General features: G+C 38.7%; 1 protein-coding gene across 3 annotated transcripts in view; it reads right to left on the bottom strand.

Moving 5' to 3' along the window:
• The window catches only part of Adgrf1 (adhesion G protein-coupled receptor F1), a 37,525-nt gene extending 17,871 nt beyond the window's left edge, over positions 1–19,654 (bottom strand). The window contains exons 1-7 of one of the 3 annotated variants that reach the window (XM_020184953.2): positions 19,301–19,654; positions 8,286–8,362; positions 7,218–7,310; positions 5,948–6,008; positions 4,212–4,358; positions 2,895–3,068; positions 861–961 (exon numbers count right to left, since the gene is read on the bottom strand). In XM_020184953.2, the coding sequence (XP_020040542.2) occupies positions 861–961; positions 2,895–3,068; positions 4,212–4,358; positions 5,948–6,008; positions 7,218–7,286 (552 nt within the window). In that variant the 5' untranslated portion in view covers positions 7,287–7,310; positions 8,286–8,362; positions 19,301–19,654. Of the gene's footprint in view, positions 1–860; positions 962–2,894; positions 3,069–3,292; positions 4,188–4,211; positions 4,359–5,947; positions 6,009–7,217; positions 7,311–8,285; positions 8,363–19,300 lie in introns of those variants that run through there. The other 2 variants (XM_020184956.2, XM_074082001.1) reach the window with 2 other exon arrangements.
• Between the last annotated feature and the right edge of the window lie 1,577 nt (positions 19,655–21,231).

Raw genomic sequence — 21,231 nt, 5'->3', positions numbered from 1 at the left:
GATCATGGGGATCTGGTTTGAGGTTAGCCTAAGCAAAAAGTTAGCCCAGACAAGACTTCATGTCAACCAGTATCGAGGAGTGGTAGGATGCCTGTCATCCAATCCATCATAAATAGGAGGACCACAATCCAAACTGGCCTGACCATAAACTCAAGACCCTACTTGAAAAATAACTAAAGAAATAGGGCTGGGGACATGGCTCAAGTAGTAGAGTACCTGCCTAGCCAGCACAAAACCCTGAGTTCAAACCACATTACCACCCCCCACAAAGGGTGAATAATCAGTTTCCTAGAATGGGTGATTTTGGTGCCAGATAACATAAAAAATTCACACCAAATTATTTTCTCCTCATAATAAAAAGCTTTTAATTTGCAGAGATACTTCAACTGAATCCATCTGCTCATGGCTTCAGTGAGAGCCACAGCTGAGCCCTCATTTTAGGCAGGGGTACACTCATCTGGTTCTAGTGTGGTTTCAGGATGAAGCCCATCATTTTTTTTGGTAACTCTTCAGCCTTTAACAAGAAAGTCTCCTTTATGGAACAAATCTAAACTGCTGACAATGGAGCTTAAGTCACAAAAATTTTCTTTTAACAAATAAAAATCAGAAAACAATCAAGTCTTCCACAGACAAATAAGTGAGTATAACTGAATGAAGAGAACTAGAAATCCAACAAAAAAAGCTTTCCTAGAAAAAAAAATGCTCAAGGAAAGACAATTGTGAGCAAAGCAAATAACTTCTCCATAATAACTCATTGAAAAGAAAAGAGAATATTATTAAATTTATATGCTGAGTTGAGAGTATCTAAATATCTACATATTCCCAAAGAATTCCTTATGTAATAAGTAGAAAGGGCTTACTTGATGTTCAATTTCAGTTGTGTATTTGGAGTATAAAACAGAAGATGAATTCAAAAGATCTTTGGAAAATCTTTCATTAATTTTGAAAGTGCCCCAAACCTCTATGGGAAATAGAGAGAAGTTTTTAGATACAACACATTTCTAACTTACAATTTTATTAGGAGCATAACATTATAGAATTATAATTCAAAGTCCATCTATTCAACAGTGAATAGTATTTCAATCTCCTTCATAATAGATTCACCTAAAATAATATAGGAAGCATACATAAAACCAGAGTTTTCAGCTGTGGCTATGCAACAGTAACGGGAGGGAAAGTGGTAGTAATCAAGATAACCTTCCAAGTAGATAAATCTATGGCCACTCATGTGTAGGTAAAAAAGGCAATCACTGAGCCCCAAAATGTGTCCCCATAGAGACAGAAAGCTTCATCACTGTCCCCACTCCTTTCTAACTTCAGCATTTCCTCTAGCTTACAAGCCCATTTCTAGTGCTCTTCACACAGGGATGAGTCTCTATATGGGCAAATCCTTGTATCCTTCACATCAAGAACTAATCATATCTCACCTATTCTGCAAGCCCTTCCCTGATCCCCAGATGCAGGGTCTTATCCAACTGCACATTCCTACGGTACTTTGTCTATACCTCCCTTAGAACATCTTGTACCTAAGCACCTATTTGTTTACATATCTCATCTATCTGTGCCCCCACTGTACTATGGGAAGCCTCTTATGAGTGTAATCCCAGTCTGATTCTTCCATGTATTTCCTGAAGATGGACCATCTTTCAATAGGTAGTATTTCATTATTATCTGTTGAAGAAATTACATTGTTTTTACCAGATGTAATGGCTCACACCTGTAATCCCAGCTACTTTGGAGGCAGAGATTGTGAAGATCACAGTTCAAGGACAGCCTGGGCAAAAATATAATGAGAAAACCTTCTGAACAAACAAGCTGGGCATTGTGGTTCACAACTGTAATCCCAGCTATGCAGAAGGCATGGGTAGAAGGATCATAGTAGTCTAAGGCTGGCCTGGGAAAAAAGTGTGAGACCCTATCTGAAAGATAACTAAAATAAAAAGGGGTGAGAGCATGGCTCAAGTGATAAAGCACCTGCCTAGCAAGCACAGACCTAGTGCCACCCCCCAAAAGAAAGAAAGAAAGAAAGAAAAAATTACATTGTTTTCTTTCTTATAGTACAGCCTGGTCTCCCCATAGCCTGGTAATTCATAGATAACAAGCAAAATTCTTTGTGACCTCTCCTAGAATTTGCCCCAGAGCTAGGTGTAAAGATGGTGCTTAATAAACAAATAAATACATGTTGCCATAACCTGAATTGGTGCCATTGTGGGAAGGGGAGCCAAGGAGATCCAGTTAAGCTGATCAGTTGCAGGCTCCTCCCTCCATCTTTCCTCAGCTCCAAAATCCAGAGCTTCAAGATGACCAGAGTGGTTTCTGGGGAAGCTTCTCCAAGTCCTTCACGCTCTGAAGTCCATATCATTTGGCTGCCTCGTCTTTCATTAGACATAAACCTACGCCAACAGTAGTTCCTTCAGCCTCCACTGGTTTCCTAAGCTAGACTTAACATTTTGTTTATTTGTTTCTTTGGTGATGCACTTAAGCGCACATATTTGTTGACAATTTAGTTCAGCTCTTCCAGTGCAATCACCTCATGTTCCTCTCTGCTTTCAGACCTCTAAAATTGATCTTGGCAAAGAAGCGAAAGGAGAATAGGAAGAAAAATGTTGCTCAGACAACTGACTACTAAATCTCAGCAGAACTGTATAACTGCAGAGCTGAGCTAGACATACCTAGAGACTGAAACAACACCCAAATGTCACCTTTTGTTTGCAGATCTGCACTTATGAAGCTCTAATTTGGTTCAGACAGGCCTCACAGGGTACATCATCATTGTTCTTCAAGCTCCCTGTAAGTACTAGCTCTCTTCAGTGCAGCTGGAGGACTCCCTCTGTTGCATGCTGGGGTGGGAGAGGCCCCAGCCCAGAGGGGTGGACTCAGAATCCTCTGCTTACTTGCTCTCTCACAGAAGTTGACGCTGAGGTTGAGGTTGTTGAGATGGCATTCACAGCTTGGAAGGGATCCAGTCGTGCGCAGGTAGCAGTTCTGGGGATCGAGGCACGAGGGAGAAAACCAGGTGTAACCGTCTTCACAGGCACATCGCAGGCCCCCATTTAGGCTGCCACAGTCTGCAAAGGAAACAGAACATGGTTTTATGGAGTCTAATCTACAAATTCTGAGTTCTGGTCCTTGGCTCTGTCTTGGAATCTGAAGCAAGTATTCCTCAACAGAAGCTGGAAGGATTAAGTCAGGTTGAAAAAAAATGTCTAAGATAAGGAAATGTTTCACGGAAACGATTCTGAGGTTGGTATCAGAAATCTAACAAACATAAAACTTGAATGGCTGGGCTTACCATTCAAAACAAGGGTGGACATCCCGTAAATATCTGCTACAATGGAAGAGAGAAGCAGGAGAGGGTGTTTGAAATACAGGATTATTCAAAGTATTCTAGAAGGCATTTGACCACTATCTGAGTGGGGTGTTACTCCATCCACCTGCCACCACTCCAAAATAGGCCCTAAAAAGCAATGGCAAAGTCAGAGAGACGTTGTGGGGAAAGTCATAATGGAAACTTGCATTAGTTAATCTTGTATGTTCATTCTTTTGTATTGAATCTGAAATTCCCACCAAAAGTCCTTCCATTTTTTAATAGACAAAGAAATGGGGCAAAGTCACCAGCCACCTTTGTGAAAATAAGCATGGTGGTGTAAAGTGAATGGTTCTCAGAATCCCCTGGCGAGTCTGACTCCAGAGTCTCTGATTCAGTAAGTCTAAAATGGGAAGAAGATTTTGCATTTCTGTTAAGTTTCCTGGTGCATCTGGCCGGTACACATTGAGAATCACTGTTTTAGACAAGTCATTGAACCTGGCTAAATGCCACCTACATGGGGAATAGTGCTGTTTACCAAATATTTCTTGCTATGTTTCAGCACATAACAGGATTGCATGTCCTGGCCTCTTAAGGTTGTGTAGGGCCATGGAACAAGTTCTGACCAATAAAATGTGATCAGAATTATTGTGTGTGACTTCTGAGTCAAAGAATGCAACTGCTTATGTGAAACTCTCCAGTGTTTTATTGCTTTTAGGCTCAGAATATGTACATTTAAGCCAGAGTCCAAATCTTCAGTCTGGGTGAAGACCACAGATGCATTCCCTCTGTTACCCTGCAATGGTATAGAGCATGAAAAAGAAACACATCATAACCTACCCTACACCGAATGATTTCCCCACATCCCCCATTTACATTCCCAGTCACCACAGAGCTGGCTTACGCGTAGTGGCCTTCACCCTGTTAATCTGTGTTAGGCCATGCCAGCATGACAATGGAGACTTCAAGAGCTTCTGAAAACTCTCTTCCAAGTATCTCTTCTCCTTGGAATTTCTATAGGTCACCTGAAGCAGCAGCTCATATTCCTGGCCTAGGTGGAAAGAGGGAAAAAGAGAACATCAGAAAACTTGTCTGTCTGGGGAGGTTGGAGAAGGGGGGAAAGAGATAACTGAGAAGTGACTCTGCATAGAGGTCATGAACTGAACTATGCTGCTTGTTACTAAGTTCCGCTCATCCAGACACTGACTGAAAATGAACATTCAGAGTAAATACAAGCAGATATTTCCACACGCATACTACGTCTCACCTGGGCCAAGGCAATGGTTTCCATGCTCTATACAATCGGACTAAAAGAAAAGAAGTGAGAACATCCTACCCAATCTTCCTTGCTTCCCCCAACTCCAGTATCTTTGAAGTATCTCTCATACAAAATCTCTCTATTATAAAACCCCAACCTCACCCTTTTCAAAGAGTCTTTTCTTCTCTTGCAAAAAACACGTCCCATTAATTGAGTTAGAGTGTTTATATCAAATACAAAAGCAAAACAAAACTAAACCTTAACTTGAGTCATGGTACAAACTCCCCTCCAGCTAATTATCCTTCAAAATAAATAATTCTCTTTTCTTTTGCTAAAGATAGATCTTCTGTACCTTTTGGCTTTGTTTTCCTCACTCTTCCTTCACATACCAGACAAATTCTTACCCCTGGGCCCTAGCCTATGCTGGGCATGCAGCCATATTGACAAAGTTTGAATCTTACTCACATTCCCTAAATCTGTACCTTAATTTCATCATCTGTAAAATAAAGATGTCCATAGTGTGAGGATTTACTTCATTTAATGTTTTAGACAAGAGGGAAGATAAATCCTATGAGTTTTCTCTCAACCAAAATTTATTTTGATACCTCCATGTGAAACTTGTTTTGAAATAATCTGGAGGCTTATCTATGGTTGACCCAAGATCTTACTTTTATCTCATACTGTCTACATCTCCTTATAGGCTAGAACCTCTGCACCGGGCTTTGAGAGTCACCCCAACAAGTGAGTAACAGGAAAAAGGGTGACTCTGGTCACATTGTCAGTGATTAATGGAGTCAGATTGCCTGGTACAATAAATACTTGCTGTATTTTTATTGTCAATTTTTACTGTCAGGGAAAATGTATTCATGGCATTCCAAGTTGAAATTTTTATTTCATTTTCCTGAAGACTTATAGTCATGCATGTTCTTTGGTACTATGTTGTTATATAGCAAATTCATATGATTGAAAGGTTGCTGAGGACTGACTCAGGAATCTAATGACCATTGCATGGGTCACTATTTCTACAAGGAAATACATTTAGCACTTGAAACATCAGACCTGCAAATTAAATTTCACAACAGAACTCAGTCCTAGACTGAGGACTCTGCCCATTAATTATGTTGTGAGGATGGAGGCACAGAAGAAAAGAAAGAACATGGAACAAATACGTGGCCAGTATGGTGCAAGATCTTATGCCTTTAGTATGTTGTCTAATTCTCACAAATGTCTTGTTTTGAGGAATTGCTATTATAAATCCTCATTTGATAGATTTTGAGTATTTCATAGCATTCCTAAGATAACACATCTCATCAGAGGCACTGCTGGTAGAAGAGCACTGTTCACTAACATCCATGGTACCAAGCTATCTAACCAAGTCTTACCTGCATGCTTTTTCTCATCCACTCTGAGTGTTCTTTTTGTTTTGATGCCATCATTTCTATGCTAAAAGGAAAGAAGATACTATGGTGAGGCTTTGGAGAGTTACAAATCAAAGGTCTTGTTGTTTCCCATATGAAACTGGAATCAAAGAACTAAAATGTAAACCAAGATGGCGTCAAGGTGGCCAGAAAATGTCTCATGGAGGCTACTTTTGAGCAAAGACCTGAACAATAATGTTTTTAATGTGAAGATTTCTGGAAAAAGAACTTTCCAGGCACAGGAAATAGCAGGTGCAAAGGGGTAAGAATCTGTCTAGCATGTGAAGGCAGAGCAAGTGGGAGGAGAGGAGCAGGAAGTAACATCATAGTCTCCAGAGAGGCAGGTTATATAAATGTTTATAGACCAGGAAAAGGGTTTTACCTTTTACTTGAGTGAGATATGGAGAGTTTTAGATAGAGGAAATGCATATCTAATTTACTTTATTGAAACCTCAATCCAGAAGCCATGTTGAGAATAAACAATCACAGAAGCAATAAGAGCACTTCAGGGATCATGGAAATAAGACAGGTGATGGATAATGAAGGAATGCATCAAGGTAACAGCTATCGAGGTAGTGAATGAATTCTGGATATATTTAAATATGAGCTAAAAATGAGTTTAGATATGAAATGTGAGAAGAGTCAAGCATGACACCAAGGTTTCTTTCCTGAGCAGCTGGAGAGATGGTGATACCATTTGCTGAGATAAGAAGGAGAGTAGGTTTGGTGGAAAAAAATCAAGAGTTTTTATTTTGGACATATGAAATAGAGGACTTTTAGGTGCTAAAGAGGAGATAATATATATGTGGTGGATATGTGAGTGAGGATTCCAGGGGGAGAGGTCTGAGATGGAGATATACATTTGGGAGCCATCAATATGTAGAGAACATTCAAACAATGAACCTGGATGAAAGCATCAAGAAAGTTTAGAGATAAGGAGGAGAAGAGAACTATTAATGTCAACTGTGAACCCATGTGCTTTTTCTGGACCCATAGCCACACAAGATCTCCAAGATTCTCATTTTGCCCTTCAGTCACCAGAGCTTGAAGTCATCAGACTTACCCAAGGCCCCACCATGAATGTTGGTGGCATTGAGTCAAGAACTCAGGACTGCTGATTCTAAGTCCATCAAATTGTGTAGTTTCAGTTGCCTAGAGAGTAATAGATTCTAAACTTGCCAGAAGGAAAGATAAAGGATGGTTGAATAGATAAATGGGACATTTGCCAACTTACCCCCAGGTGGCTGCAGTAGCCCTCAGTAAAAGTGAAGAAAGAGATGAGCCACAGCACCCCAACTCTCATTTTCCACAGCTACCTTCTTCCTTTCTGAATGGAATATAAACAGTTAGATGCACAATTTGTGACTGGAAAAGCAGTGTACTCTGTAGGGCTGAGGTGCAAACATAAGCATTGCCAGCAATATGGGGAAAGGCACACCATGTTAGGGCACAACGGAACTGGTCATTACCCCTGTGTGTTTCATTATTTTTCTAATTCCCATAGCCTGGGATACCATTACTTCTGCTCCCACTTAGAAGTGGTAAATTTTCATCATTGCATCTCATTAGAAAGTTGTTCTAACCCTCTCTTCCAGGTGATCAAATTTGACCAAACACACTTTTGAAATCATGACTTACTTAACATTGTACCTAGATCCACTTAACTTCAGCCTTTTAAGTATCAATGAAATTTCCTTTTCATCTCAGGAAATATAAGCATTGAAATAACTAAGGACTAAGAACCACAAGCATGGGGATAGATTTTGAGTGTTGAAACATAAAAAACAAATCTAACAAATTTCCTTCTTTTTAGTTGATGTAATTAGCAATAAATTGTTCTCAAGTTTTTAGTTATGTCAAATAATTTGGACAAAACTCAGCACATAGACACGGGCACAAAATTAACACTTTACACCCAGGTTATTTGCTGTCAAAGAAAAATCACTGCAAGTTAGAACTGACCTGTCCAATACAGTAGCCACCGGCCACATGTGTTTCTCTAATTTTAAATTTTAATTTAAAAATGTCTTAGTTGCACTAGCCCTATTTCTAATGCTCAATAGCCATGTATGGCTACCATGTTGGGTAGTGTGTCATAGACCACTTAACATCACTGCTAAAAGTTTTATTGGACAGCATTGACAGAACTGGAAAAATAACCCTATGGGCATTCAGCACTTCTCTTGTACCTCCACAGAAAAAGGTTTTTTTTTTTTAAATACGATTTTCAAACTCTATCATTGGATAAGTGTCTTTGATAGAAGTACAGAGAACAGAAGTTGGCCATCCCTGCCAGCCCTACCTTGCTTCCTAGGTGAACTTTAAACTTCATACCAATACTGCCATTCCTGCCAGCTGCCCAACACACTGCTCTGTGATCTAAAGAGAAGAGAAAGTCATTAGGGATAGGGTAAGGACTACTGTGGACATGACCCATTTTTCAGCAGAGACCTTTTCTAGGCCTTTCTAGGGAGGCATGAAAAATAGGTAATGTGGCACATACAACTTTTATATTTACCTCCCTTCCTGGGTCAGTGGTCTGCTCCTGTCCCACCTTCCTGTTTGCCAAGACTCCTCCTAAATCTATATTTGCATATTTAGCAGCCTGGGTTCCAGCTCATTCTCCTAGGTCTGGCTTCACAAAGCTTATCTGCCTATCCAGTTCCTTTGGTACACACAATTCCCTTTGGGATAGGGTTGAAAGAGTTAGCAAATAAAAACATGAGACACCAAGACAAACGCGAATCTCAAATAAATAATGAGTGAGTTTGAATAGAAGTATGGGACATCATCAGCTGTCAAAAATATTTGTCATTTATCTGAAATTCAAATTTAACTAGGTATCTTGTACTTGACAACTAGTTGATGGTGGGAAAATTACATTTTAAGGCACTAGGATCAAAGGAGACTCTGTAGGTAGACTGCTTTCTGCTTTCCCAAAATGACAGATGTTTTCTCTAGAGAAATGTTTCCAAAACTTTTTTGAAGGGTTACATAGAAAGAAATATATGCAATATATCTTGAGTTATATAGTCAGTCTGCCTCAAATAAACAAAGAAATATGTGTTATAAATAAATAAACACACACACACACACACACACACAGATGACCTCTGTAGCTGTAGGGAATTGGTTCTAGAACCCCTGAAAATACCAAAATCTGCAGATGTTTGTCCCTTATATAAAATGGCATAGTATATACCTACAACCTACACAGATGTTTATATATAATTTAAATCATTGCTAGATTCCTTGAAATACACAATACAATGCAAGTGCTTGCAAACAGTTGTTGTACTGTATTGTTCAGGGAATAATCACAAGGAAAAAAGTCCATGCATGTTCAGTATGGCTGATTGAATCATGGATGCAGAATCAATGGATACAGAGGACCAGCTGGGTTTTACTGCATGTATAAATATATGTGTGTATACACCCACAAATACATACACATAAAGTACCTGAATTGTTTCCTGGGATGTGCCTTGGTATTCTTTAGATGTTGTAATTTAATTTTTATTAGTACATTGTCAAGCCTGACTATTCTGATATTACAACACCCTCATGAATTCAGCCACATTACAGAAGGAAGTTGGTTTCTTTCCAGCCCATTTCCCACTTTTTCTCAACTTAGGATTCTTTTTATTTGAATTCCAAGATATTGTATGGGCCGTGGTTTATAGAACTGGAGCAGTTAAGTAGGATAGTGGTCTTCATGCCTTTGGATATGACTTGTTTTCTTTCTTTGTGCCAGGGCCTGCTTCCAAGAGAAAGCTTTGGTCTTCATATGGTACATATGGTTCCCTCCAACCTCCCACTCTCTCCTTCTGAAAAATCTTTCTGCCATGTGTATTCCAGGCCTGTGGAATAAACACTGCTCAAGGAAGCCTGGTGAAAGCTCTGAGCATTGTAGAGAAGCCTCCTCTTCTACGCTCAGTTCCCTATTCCCTCTTCTGCCCACACTGCTGGTGTACTCTGAGCTATCCTCTTAGACTTTCAAGAAATGATAAACTGTTAACTGGTCTATTGGCTGATCTTGAATAGATGGACAATAAAGAGAGAAGCAGGGGAGGGACGGAAGAGAAGAATGAGAAAGAGGAGAGAAAGGCAGAAGAGGAGAAAAGAAAACATTTCAAGCTTACTAGAAAATACAGAGGTCCCTATCTCTCCCTAAACCTCCTAAATCTTGAGCAAGCCAAGCCTAGCCATAGATATCATTAAAGCTACACGAGCAATACTCATCTCCAGGCAGGTGTAAGAGCTATTAGTCCAGATTGCTTGTAAGATAGGAAAAAAGACTTATTCTATGATTGAAGTCCTACTTTCAGGTTTGGTACCAAAGTTTGAACTAATTAAAAGTTTTTCTTTCCTTCCTTGGTGCATATAATTCCCTTTGGGGTAAGGTTAGAGAAGTAAGCAAATAAAAACAGAAGACACCAAGACAAACTTGAATTTCAAATAAATAACAAGTAAGTTTTAGTGTGAGTATGCTCCCTGTGAAATTTAGGACATTCTCAACCATCAAAAATTATTTATTGTTTATCTGAAATTCAAATTCAACTGAGCATCCTGTACCTGACAATAGTCAGTGGTGGGAAAATCGTACCTCAAAGCTCAGGAATCAAAGGAGGCTGTACAGCTAGACTTCCTGAGATGCGGCTTCCAGCTTTGACATTTACCACCTGGGCGCCCTGTGACATTTTCTTAGGCTCTCTGTACTTTAGCTTACTCATCAGTGAGAAGAGGGAAATAATATCTAATTCAATGGATTGTAGGAGAATCAAACGAGTTATGGCAGGTAAAGAACGCTGAGAAGTCCTAGCAGGTGCTAAGCCTCGACTATGGTTACCTATTCATATTAGCACTGCTGTGACTTCCGTCTTACTTCCAGTTGTTATAGTTCCTTGTTGAATTGTGTCAGAATTTAACTTCAGTTCTGAGTCAGATGATCGTATGGTGCTCCTGGCTTGGTGACCACTATTGTGGAGGTGGAGGGAATCCCAGCCTCTTGATAATATAAGTATGTCTCACAGGAACTGGATGATCTGACTCACAGGAAGACATTCAGCAATAATGATGTCAGTTTACACTCTGTGTACACAGTAATTATAAATCCCATTTAACCCTGCCTTTAATAGACATAAACTTCCCCTTACAAGCCAGAAGGATCCTGATAATTAAGAATTTTTCAGAATCCTTGTTTATTCTCACAGACAAGAAGTTGTCATTGTCACCAGAGTGTAGGCATTTACATCACACCTCACTTTGAAGCAGCCAGAAGCCAGTCAGGCCTGACCTACAGCTGGGTTGGCACTGGCTTCTGTGGCAAGGCTTGGCCATGGTGGGACCCCCCTCTGCTTCCTGGAATTCATTCCAGTGAATTCATTTCTGATAATCCTTGTCCTTCATTTTACAACAAACAATCATTAGAATTTACTATTATGCCTCTGGAGGCAGCAGTCCATTGTCTCCCTATTCTTTCAGTTATGTATTTATGGACTCCAAATATCATTTATTTACGTCAATAGCTCCCCTTATCCACAGTGGTGCTCACTTGGAACTGCTCACACCTACACTCTCAGCATTTATAGCAACAATCTAATCTTAGGCACAGTTGAACTCTGAGTTACTTTTCTGGCTTCAATATTTATGGGATTATGTTTCTTCTCTATAAATAGAAGTGTCCCCAGAAGAATTGTGTCCTTTCTCTCTGTCTTAGACTCACAAAGCCTACATGTGCATATGTGCATACATTTCTCTCTCTTTCTCTTTCTCTCTCTCAGCAGGACTATACATAGTATCTAAAGGAAATCATGCCTAAAATAGGATCAGGTAGAGGACCTGTAAAACCTTGGTTTTCAATTCAGGTTATAAACATATATACATGGAAATGTCACAACGAAACTCCCTATATAGCTATATTAAACAAACAAATTTTTTTTTTTCAAAAATAGAGAACAGGAAGATAAAATAGCTCCTGTCTGGGAGCGGACACAGTGGGAGATAGGAGGATATAAGGAAAGGGTAGAAGAGAGTGAATGTAATAGAAATATTATGTACTCATGTATAAACATGGAAAAATGTGACCAGCTGAAACTATTCCAGTAGTGGGGTAGGGAGGGGATAAATGAGGATGATGGAGGGGGTAAATTCGACTGCGATATAATGTAAGAGCTTTTGTAAATGTCATAATGTACCTCCAGTACAATAATATGATAATAAAAAATAAAACCTTGGTTTTATATTACTTCTCATTTTATAAGTTTTGGTAATATTTTCATTGGGATGTCTTTGTATAGGAACTCTTAGGCCACTTGCCTTTGAGACAAGTTTCCTTATTAGGTAGATAAAATAGAGAAGACAGCTGAGAAAACAGGTGAGAAGACAAGGAAAGTAACCAATTCCACATCTTTAAAAATATTTGGAGCTTTGGTAAATTTTGTGAGCCAGACAAACTTCCTCTGGAAGGAGAATAAAGCTATTTCAAATCTCAGTGGATGTCTATAGATCCACATATTGTGTGTGCACAGCAAACTATTTTCTTCTTAAAATTTACTACCATATAATATTTGTACAGGGGATACATAGTAATATTTACATATATGTTACAATAGATCTTAGTTAGATTTTTGCCCCCTCCATCATTCTCCCTCTTCTCCCTCCCCCTTCTTAGAACAATTTCAACAGATTTCATCCTTCAATTTTCATATATGGATACAAAGCACATCCACCATATTCACCCTCATTCACCCCTCCCTGTGCACACCCCTCTCCCACTGGCACCCACCCCTAGAAAAGACTTATTTTCCATCTGCCCTTCATTTTTTAAAATGTATTTTGATGGTCCAAGGGAGTTTCACCTTGGTATATATATCTATATCATGCTTTAATCAAATTAACCCCCACCCCTCAGTTACTTATTCTCTATCACCATGCTCCCCTAATAGTCAACACTTTTAGTACCATATATTACAGTCATATATAGATGGGTTGTTTCAATATTTTAAACATGTGTTTTATACTTTAGCATGGTTTTAGCATATTTATGTTCATAAACACAGTGGGGAGAGACCTGGATGAATTAGAGCCTATTTTCAGGTTTATCCCTTATAGGTGAGCACTTGCAAAGCTTTGAAAAAACCTCTGTGGAGTCAGTTTCTTCTCCTTTTAAGTAAGAGGTAAAGCAAGGGAAGCCCAGGTCTGTTCACACCCAGATTCACTTACTATATTCCTGTTTCTCTTTCATTAATGTCTGATGTCATCAAATCTAAGCCTGAAAAGACTGAAAGTTTTTGCTGGTCTTTACTATTATTTTCTGCCCAAACTGGCTATTAAATTCTTGGACATCTTTTGAGATGGACTGAAAACCTACTAAGAATTAAGCCGTTGAGAACAGTTCTAATTTTTAAGAATTCTAACAGGACAAAAAGAGACACTTTAACCATCCATCAAACTTTGGTTTGTTGAACTGTCTATTTAGAGCCTCCAATTTCTCAGACCTTGTGCCATGCACTGGTTATTAACAATACAGTCACATGGACCATCATGCACTATAGTTCCATGCATTAAAAAAAAAAAAAAACTCAAACCCATGGTCCAGACCTACTTTTGAAAACAACTGGTGGGTTGCTGAATCTCTTTGTTCCAGAATCCCTATTCATTAAAATTCATTGAATGGATTTCCCTTCAGAGTCCAGTTTGTGACCCAACCTCTGATCCTTTCAGTCCCAAGATTGAGATAGGTTTTTACAAGTGTCCTTTGCTACCCACAGGAACTTCAGCTCCAGAACATTTCTCTGGTTGCTGGTGCTTTCAGCCTAGCACAGCTGTCTGTTTCATCCTAACAAGGAATTTGTTTTTCTATCTATTCAGTCTGTGCTTTGTGTCTTAGAAGAGCACCATTCAGGATGATTTGTTGCTCTTAGCTCATCGCCCAGTATGTCTGCCAGCATCCTAGCAGGGTTCATTTCTCACAGAAGATAAATTCCACTCAATTCTGTTATAAAAGGGCTAACTGTTTTCCCTTGTAGCTAAAGATTTTCTCCAATCACTTGTGGTCCATAGAGCGGGAGTTACCCCAAGCCTTTGCAGGATGATTAATGGTATTCTAGTCAAGTCTTCAGCTTAGTAACGTGAATTTAACCTTCCTGGAATTCCCAGCTTGACTTAACTTCTCATCTCCCCCACTTAACTTTGCTTAAGAAGAGCAGGAAAAACTCAGAGAATCTGAGCTTCTTCTTCCATTGCTTGTTTTTAGAAGGTACATGGGGCCAGGCATAGTGGCTCATACCTGTAATCCTAGCTTCTTAACAGGTGAAGACAGGAGGATAGGGTTCAAAGGTAGGAAGCCCAAGCAAAAGGTTAGTAAGACCTATCTCAAGGAACAAGCCAGGCATGGAAGCATGAACCTGTAATCTCACTTATGCAGGAGGAAGAAGTAGAAGGATTATGGTCCAAGGTGAACCCTGGGCAAAAGGGAGACCCTACCTAAAAAATAACTAAAAGTAAAATGGCTGGGGGCATGGCTCAAGTGGTACAGTGCTTACCTAGCAAGCATGAGGCTCAGTTCAATCCACACCCCCCAAAAGAGAAGAGTACCTGAACAGTACTCCAGAGAGGTGAAATAAGAAGAATTCTATTATACAATTATTCCCACATGTACCAACTTGGTTATTTTGGTAATCTTGTAAATTAGCTAGGAATTATTTCTATTTCACATTTATGGAAAATGAGAATGGTAGACCTGAATTTTAAATAAAAACAATTTATCAACTATCTCCCTACAGTTCTCTCCCAAATAAATTTAATATTTCCCTTAGATCGTGAGCCTGTCAATTTTTTATTCTTGGGGCATGATTTTAATAAAATCATGATAATAATTTGATCTCTATGTGAATTCCTTACAAATATACTCTCTTTGTTCAGAAAAAAAAAACAAAACATTCAGTGCATGTTTGAAAGCTATCTTCCTAATGAACCTGGGTACATAGACTGAGGAGTTAGGTGTCTAAAGATGGAATCAGAACTCATTAGCACTGCTGGAAAGAACCTACAGAACAGGCTCTAGGAGGTCTTCACACGTGGATGGTTAGATTAAAGGTGTTATAAACTTTTCCTGGGTAGTTTGTTTTAAGTAAGAGTGAAACAAACATGACTTCTCATTCCATGCCCCAAACTACTGACTCTAAGTTTTCCTGTACATATTGGCAGTATTTTCAACACAATTTTCTAAGGAGTAAATGCAAGTTTTTCAACTACATTCCACAAATGATTCTTCTAAAAATAGAACCAATTTCAACTATCCTGACAATATCACATCCATCTGTATTCAGAGACCTCCAACTCCATGCTATGTTCAGAATAAAGAGCAAAGTCCTTATCTTGGCATTTTGAACTCACACAATCTGCCCCCACGTTTTCCTTCTACCTAGCATCTCCTCCCGTCTTAGCTCTGGGCAAACCAGAATTTTTGCAGGTTAAAGTGAAAGTGCTGCTTCAAAAAGTCTAACTATTTTGAATTTTGATAGACCTGACCAAATAGCCTTCCTAATCTACACCCTTTTATACTCTCTGATAAGGTGTAGAAATGCTTGTTTCATTACACTGTCCCTAAACACATCTATTTAATGCTGACAAACTTACAAGCAAACTTTCATATCATTGTTTTCATTCTCATGTCTTCAGTTATTAGTAAGATTAAGCATTTATCAGATGTTTATTGGTCATTTATATTTTTTTCTGGCTTGACTACTTAAGTCACTAGTCTAAGTTTTTCTGTTAGAACATTTATCTGTTTTGAGAATCATTTCTTAGTCACTGTTTATAGAGACCTTGGTTACCGTGTTAAAAAAAATTTTGTTCACAGTTTCTTTCATATTTTAACCTTTTCTGTTGTTTTGTTCTATACAAAAGCTTAAAATATTTATGAAATTACATTTATCAATCTTTTCTATTATGCACTGTAAATTCAGGGTCATGCTAAGAATTTTTTTCTATAAAGATTATTAAAAATTTTTCTCATCTTTTTCTAATACTGCTTAGTTTTTTATTATTACAATTTTAATACATTTGAATCTTTAGTAATTCTGAAGTTATTTTAGCTTTTCATGTGAAAATAAAGATTTATTTTCTCCAGGCACCAGTGGCTCATGCCTACAATCCTAGCTACTCAGGAGATAGAGATCAGGAGGATCACTGCTAGAAGCCAGCCTAGGCAAACAGTTTTCAAGACTATCTCAAAAAATGTCCATCACAAAAGAAAAAAAAGGCTGGCAATGTAGCTCAAGCAATAGAGCACTTGAGTTCAAAGCCCAGTGCCCCCCCAAAAAAGATTTATTTTCATTTCCTCAAAATGAATAGGCAGTTATGCCAACCTTACTTCTTGATTCAACTGCTTCTTATAATGACCACCTGGGTAATTCCTTATTAATTTTAAAGGCCTCCTTTTCATATGATAAAATCTGGCAAATATTTTAATTTTACTTCTGTCTTTCTCTTTTGTTTAATTAATATTTTGGTCATCAACACAGAATAATAGTATATTCCTAGGAAACACTTAATCAGTGCCTTACAGAAATCATCAACCCAGTTCTCTCAGATTAAGCACAGGGAAGCCTCCAGAGCAGTTTGCTGTACAAACACAAGCATGAAAGATTTTCACAGAAAATATAATCTGCTCAATACACACTCTCTTTATCTAAAACCTTGAGGTGTGATTTTGTTCCACTATGACAAGCTATCTTAACAGCACAAATTTGTAATAAATATCTGCCCGTCTTTAAACAATAAAGCAAACTTCTATGATCAGACTTTTAAATTTTTATTTTATGAGAAAGGAGCAAATGATAAGGAAATTTTCTTGAGACTCTAAAGACTTCATTTTAAAAACTTTATTTAAACCAAAATTAAATAAACCAAGAAAAAAAAAGCCTGGTTTCCAAGGTTATTGGGCCTCTGGAGATTGAAAACTGAAGACACAGAGATCATCTAATAACCCTCGTCAATGAGACAACTGTATTTTGTCACTTTAGGACTGCAGATATGCCTCATTGCTGTTCACCTCCTTGCATTTTCTTTGTTCAATGGACTATGTATGGGAATTTATTATAGAGATAATATGTTATAGGGATAATATGTTATAAATATGATACATAAAAATAGATATGAATAAATAAAAGATAATATAAATATCTATATAAATAGATAAAAAATAATATAGATTATATCTATAATAAATTCCCTATATAGTCCATGTGATCCTTTCTCTGGTAAGACAAACACATCTAGGTGAAAAATTCCTAGTGTTTCCCCTTCTCTGTAGTTATGGGTACTTTCTGAAAAAGAACATTAAGAAGCAAACTAGCCAGCCACGAGTGGCTCACACCTGTAATCCTAGCTACTCAGGAGGCAGAGATCAGGTGGGATTGTGGTTTGAGGCCATCCCGGGCAAATAGTTTGTAGGATCCTATCTCGAAAATTCCCAATACAAAAAAGGGCTGGCAGTGTGGCTCAAGTGGTAGAGCACCTGCCTAGCAAGCATGAAACTCTGAGTTTAAACCCAGGACTGCTAGAGAGAGAGAGAGAGAGAGAGAGAGAGAGAGGGAGAGGGAGGGCTAGATGGGATAACATTTTAAATGCTGCATATATATATATATAGGTTTAAACTGGGGGTGCAGGGAGAAGGAAATGCACAGCACATGATTACATAAGGGGTAACCTTAAGCAGAGCTATGAATTCGGTGACATTAGTCCTAGGGATGCTATCCCCCGCTTTCTGAGTTGTATATCCTTGTGACATACACACCTATCACTGCTTTGCCCTGAGATCGCCAGACTTCTTTTGCTTCCTCAAGTTTCCTCTCACTTCCAACAAAAGCACTAAAATTATTCACTGCTTGGTGTAGTGGTGCACAACTGTAATCCCAGCATTTGGGAGGCTGCATCAGGAGGAAGATGAGTTTTGAGGCCAGCCTGGACCATGCTGAGAGACCCTATCTCAATCCATCCATCCATCAATCAATCAACCCATTTACTGATACCCTAGTTTGAATGAGGATATTACAATCCTTTGATTGTGGAATGAAACAGAGGACATATCAGTGAGAAAGTATGGTTTTCCACTTGTTTTTTGAGATCCTTCCTGTTTTTCAGAAATTTACTGCCTTTTTGGAAAAAAAGATATATTGGGCTATCAGCAAAAAGTCACACCAGCTTTTTTGGCTTGTGCATGGAGTGAGAGTGTTTGCCAGACAAGCTTATAAGACTCAATCTGCATACAGATTCCCATTTTCAGTTTTAGTGCTTGTTGCTACCACTTTACAAATTAAATCACCAGAGCAAGAAAAGCTAGAGTTCTGCCGTAGATAGTATTGACCAGCGGAAGTATGTGGCCATTATCGTAAGATCATTTTTAATTTGGGTTGTGATCAGGCAACTAGTACAGTTTTTATAATGGCAGAGAGCCTAACAAAAGGCTTGTGTTAATATTCTGACATTTCACAATTTACTTTCATTGTTTTCTCTGCAATCTCCGGCTTCTGTACGTCATTATCAAGTTTAGCTGAATGGAAATCACCATGAAAAAACCAAGGCCATCATTTGTCCAGCTTCTCCCACCCTTACCTTCTTTTTGTACCTACTTCAGAATCTTTTTATTGTTTAGTCTCTGGCATGAGTGGATTTCATAAAATAGCAGGTTTATTTAAGTGGGGTTTTTTTAGGGAAAATAAAAACCATGTTAGAAAATACAGTGTATCATTTTATGTTTATTTGGGAAGGAGCAGGGAAATCATTACAAGGGTCAATTTTTGGATTTTTCTGGAAGCCAGAGAGGGAGTTAAATCGGGAAGAACCTTCTGGTTCAGGTGAAGCTTCAACTAATTCATCCTAAAGTGAAAATAAACTTAATCCTCTTGAGTATAATTGTATTTTAAGAGATTGCTAGCATATTACTAATTAGTGATAGCTGTGCAATTGATATTTTTAACTGGTTTCCTGGGTGAAATCAGCTTCATTCCAGTCCGTCCACCTCCCAAGTGCAGGAGAGACCAGCTGTCCTGTGTCGTCTGTCAGAAAGCCTAGAGTTTGAGACCAGCAAATCATCTCAAGTTACATAGAAGCAACAGGCCAAACCTTGTTGTTGTTTCTGCTCATTGCTTTCCCAACTCTCTTTCCTTACTCAACTTTCTGCAGGAAATTAGATATTGAAATCAGAATCTTCCCATGGAAAGAAAGAAAAAAAAGCTTAAGTTAACAGGCAGCATTGGTGATAGCAATGCCATAGCGTTCTAAAGAATCAAGCCACAGCTGTTGGCTTACCTGGGGTTTCCTCTCTTCACACCACAGCCCAGGAGCCCTTCCTCTGGTGTACTGGTGGCTCACCCACCTCTTGAGTTGTTTGGAAAGACAGTGTGAGGGAGCACTGATGTGACCTGGCACAGCTCAGGTCCACTGATTTATCAGCAGCTCCAGGCACAGGTTACTTATTGCCTTGGTGACCACATAAGCCAAGACACACCCACTTCAAGAAGCAAAAGAGAAATACTTTTCCACTACCTCTCCCCCCCTCTCAAGAGTCAATATCAAAAGGAAGGAGCTCAGAGACTAAGACCTAAAGATCCTGCCTGCAGTCAAAGACAAGTGTCTGAACTCACGGAAGGGAAATGCGAGAAAAATCCTCTAGGGGAATGCGGAACACGACAGGCGCAGATTAGTTTTCTATAAAATACCACTGCATGAGGCTATCCTGTTCAGCCCCTGGGCCACACCCCACAGAGCTGAAGGAATGCAGCCCTTTCTACGTAATTCCAGTGGGGGGAGGAAGGTAAGTCTGGTGAAGGAGTAGCTGTGAGTTTTCCCTTTTCCAACTTTCTCATTCAAGGCTGAAGAATCAGCTTGCTGTTCTCCCAGATAAAAATGTGTTAGACCTCAAGATGAGGTAGGTGCTGGGAAGAAGCAACAGGGTATATGCTAAAGAAATCCTGGAGCTGTACCTGAGAAACTTCTTTAACAAGACTGATTCCCTTTCTAAGGATCCACCAATTTGGAAACTATGAAGGGTCAAGGTTCATTATGTATTATGTTCAGGCACACTGGCTCATAGATTACTTTTGGTCACTGTAACTGCAGATGTTAGCAACCAGGTCAAGATTAGCCAGATAAAGTTCTGTGTGGAATGGTAAAAGGGAGACAAGAATATGTCATGAAAATGTCACCAGGGGAAAAAAAGGGAAAAAACTATCTCTGAATTTAATTAACTTATTAATTTTACTTTGCTTCTTTTAAGTACTCCATATTCTACAAATGACTTGTGGTGGCTCATAATATAAATGCACAAACTAACATAGTATTAGAATAAAAATAAAGTATTAGAAGAAAAAAGTTCTAGATAAACTGTATGAACTATAAAAAGGGAAACTATAAAGCTGTAAGTCAAGAAAATCATGCAAATAATCTGAGTGTCTACTATGTTTTATAAGCTTGAAACTTAATACTAGGGACAGCGCTGCCTAGCAATCAGAGAAAAGAGGAAGTAAGTTAGGCACATTGTGCTCATTTTCAGAAAAGAGGAAGCATCCATCTCAAGAAGGAGAAAATGGTCTTTGAAGCAGTAAATTCTAATAGAAATATCTCTTGTGGGTAGACAATATTTCCAGTAACATTTGTGTCTGTAATCTTATGTTGAAGACCTTTAGTGACCAGCAGGACTAAACTCAGAATTGGCTTGTTTCCTACACCAGCTGGGCCACTTCATCCATATCATCACTTTTATGACCAGTTCTGGATTTGGCCCAAGGGAAAACTCAAGAGAATGGAGCCTACCTGATAATCCCCAGGTTTTCAAGGGCACCTAACATTGTTCCTTTGTCCCCCACATCCCAGAGGAATAAAACTGGTCTCATAATTTAGTCAAGTAAATTCCTTCTTTTCTTGTGCTTTTCCTGCAGTTTTGCCTGTTTCAAATTCCATCAGTTGTAAATGGGCACCATATTTCCATTTAATACAAGAACTTCTGGTAATATATAATCTCAGTGAACTAATTCAATAACTAACATCCTAGGATTAGAGATGCTGTCTTTTCAATTCAGTGCTGCCCTTTTCTATTGTCCATATTTAAATACATTACTTATAAGAACACACAAATCATTGACATCTTCATGGGAAGGTGTTATAAAATGGAACTAATAGTCTACAAATTATTTGGGCAGGAAAGTGGCCCTGAAATTGGATGAGGATTAGGGAGAGAGCAA

This window comes from Castor canadensis, chromosome 8, assembly GCF_047511655.1.
Source record: "Castor canadensis chromosome 8, mCasCan1.hap1v2, whole genome shotgun sequence".
In the NCBI taxonomy this organism is placed as follows: Eukaryota; Metazoa; Chordata; class Mammalia; order Rodentia; family Castoridae; genus Castor; species Castor canadensis.
The sequence above is the reverse complement of the archived record's forward strand: the minus strand, read 5'-3'. Positions and strand labels throughout refer to the sequence as shown.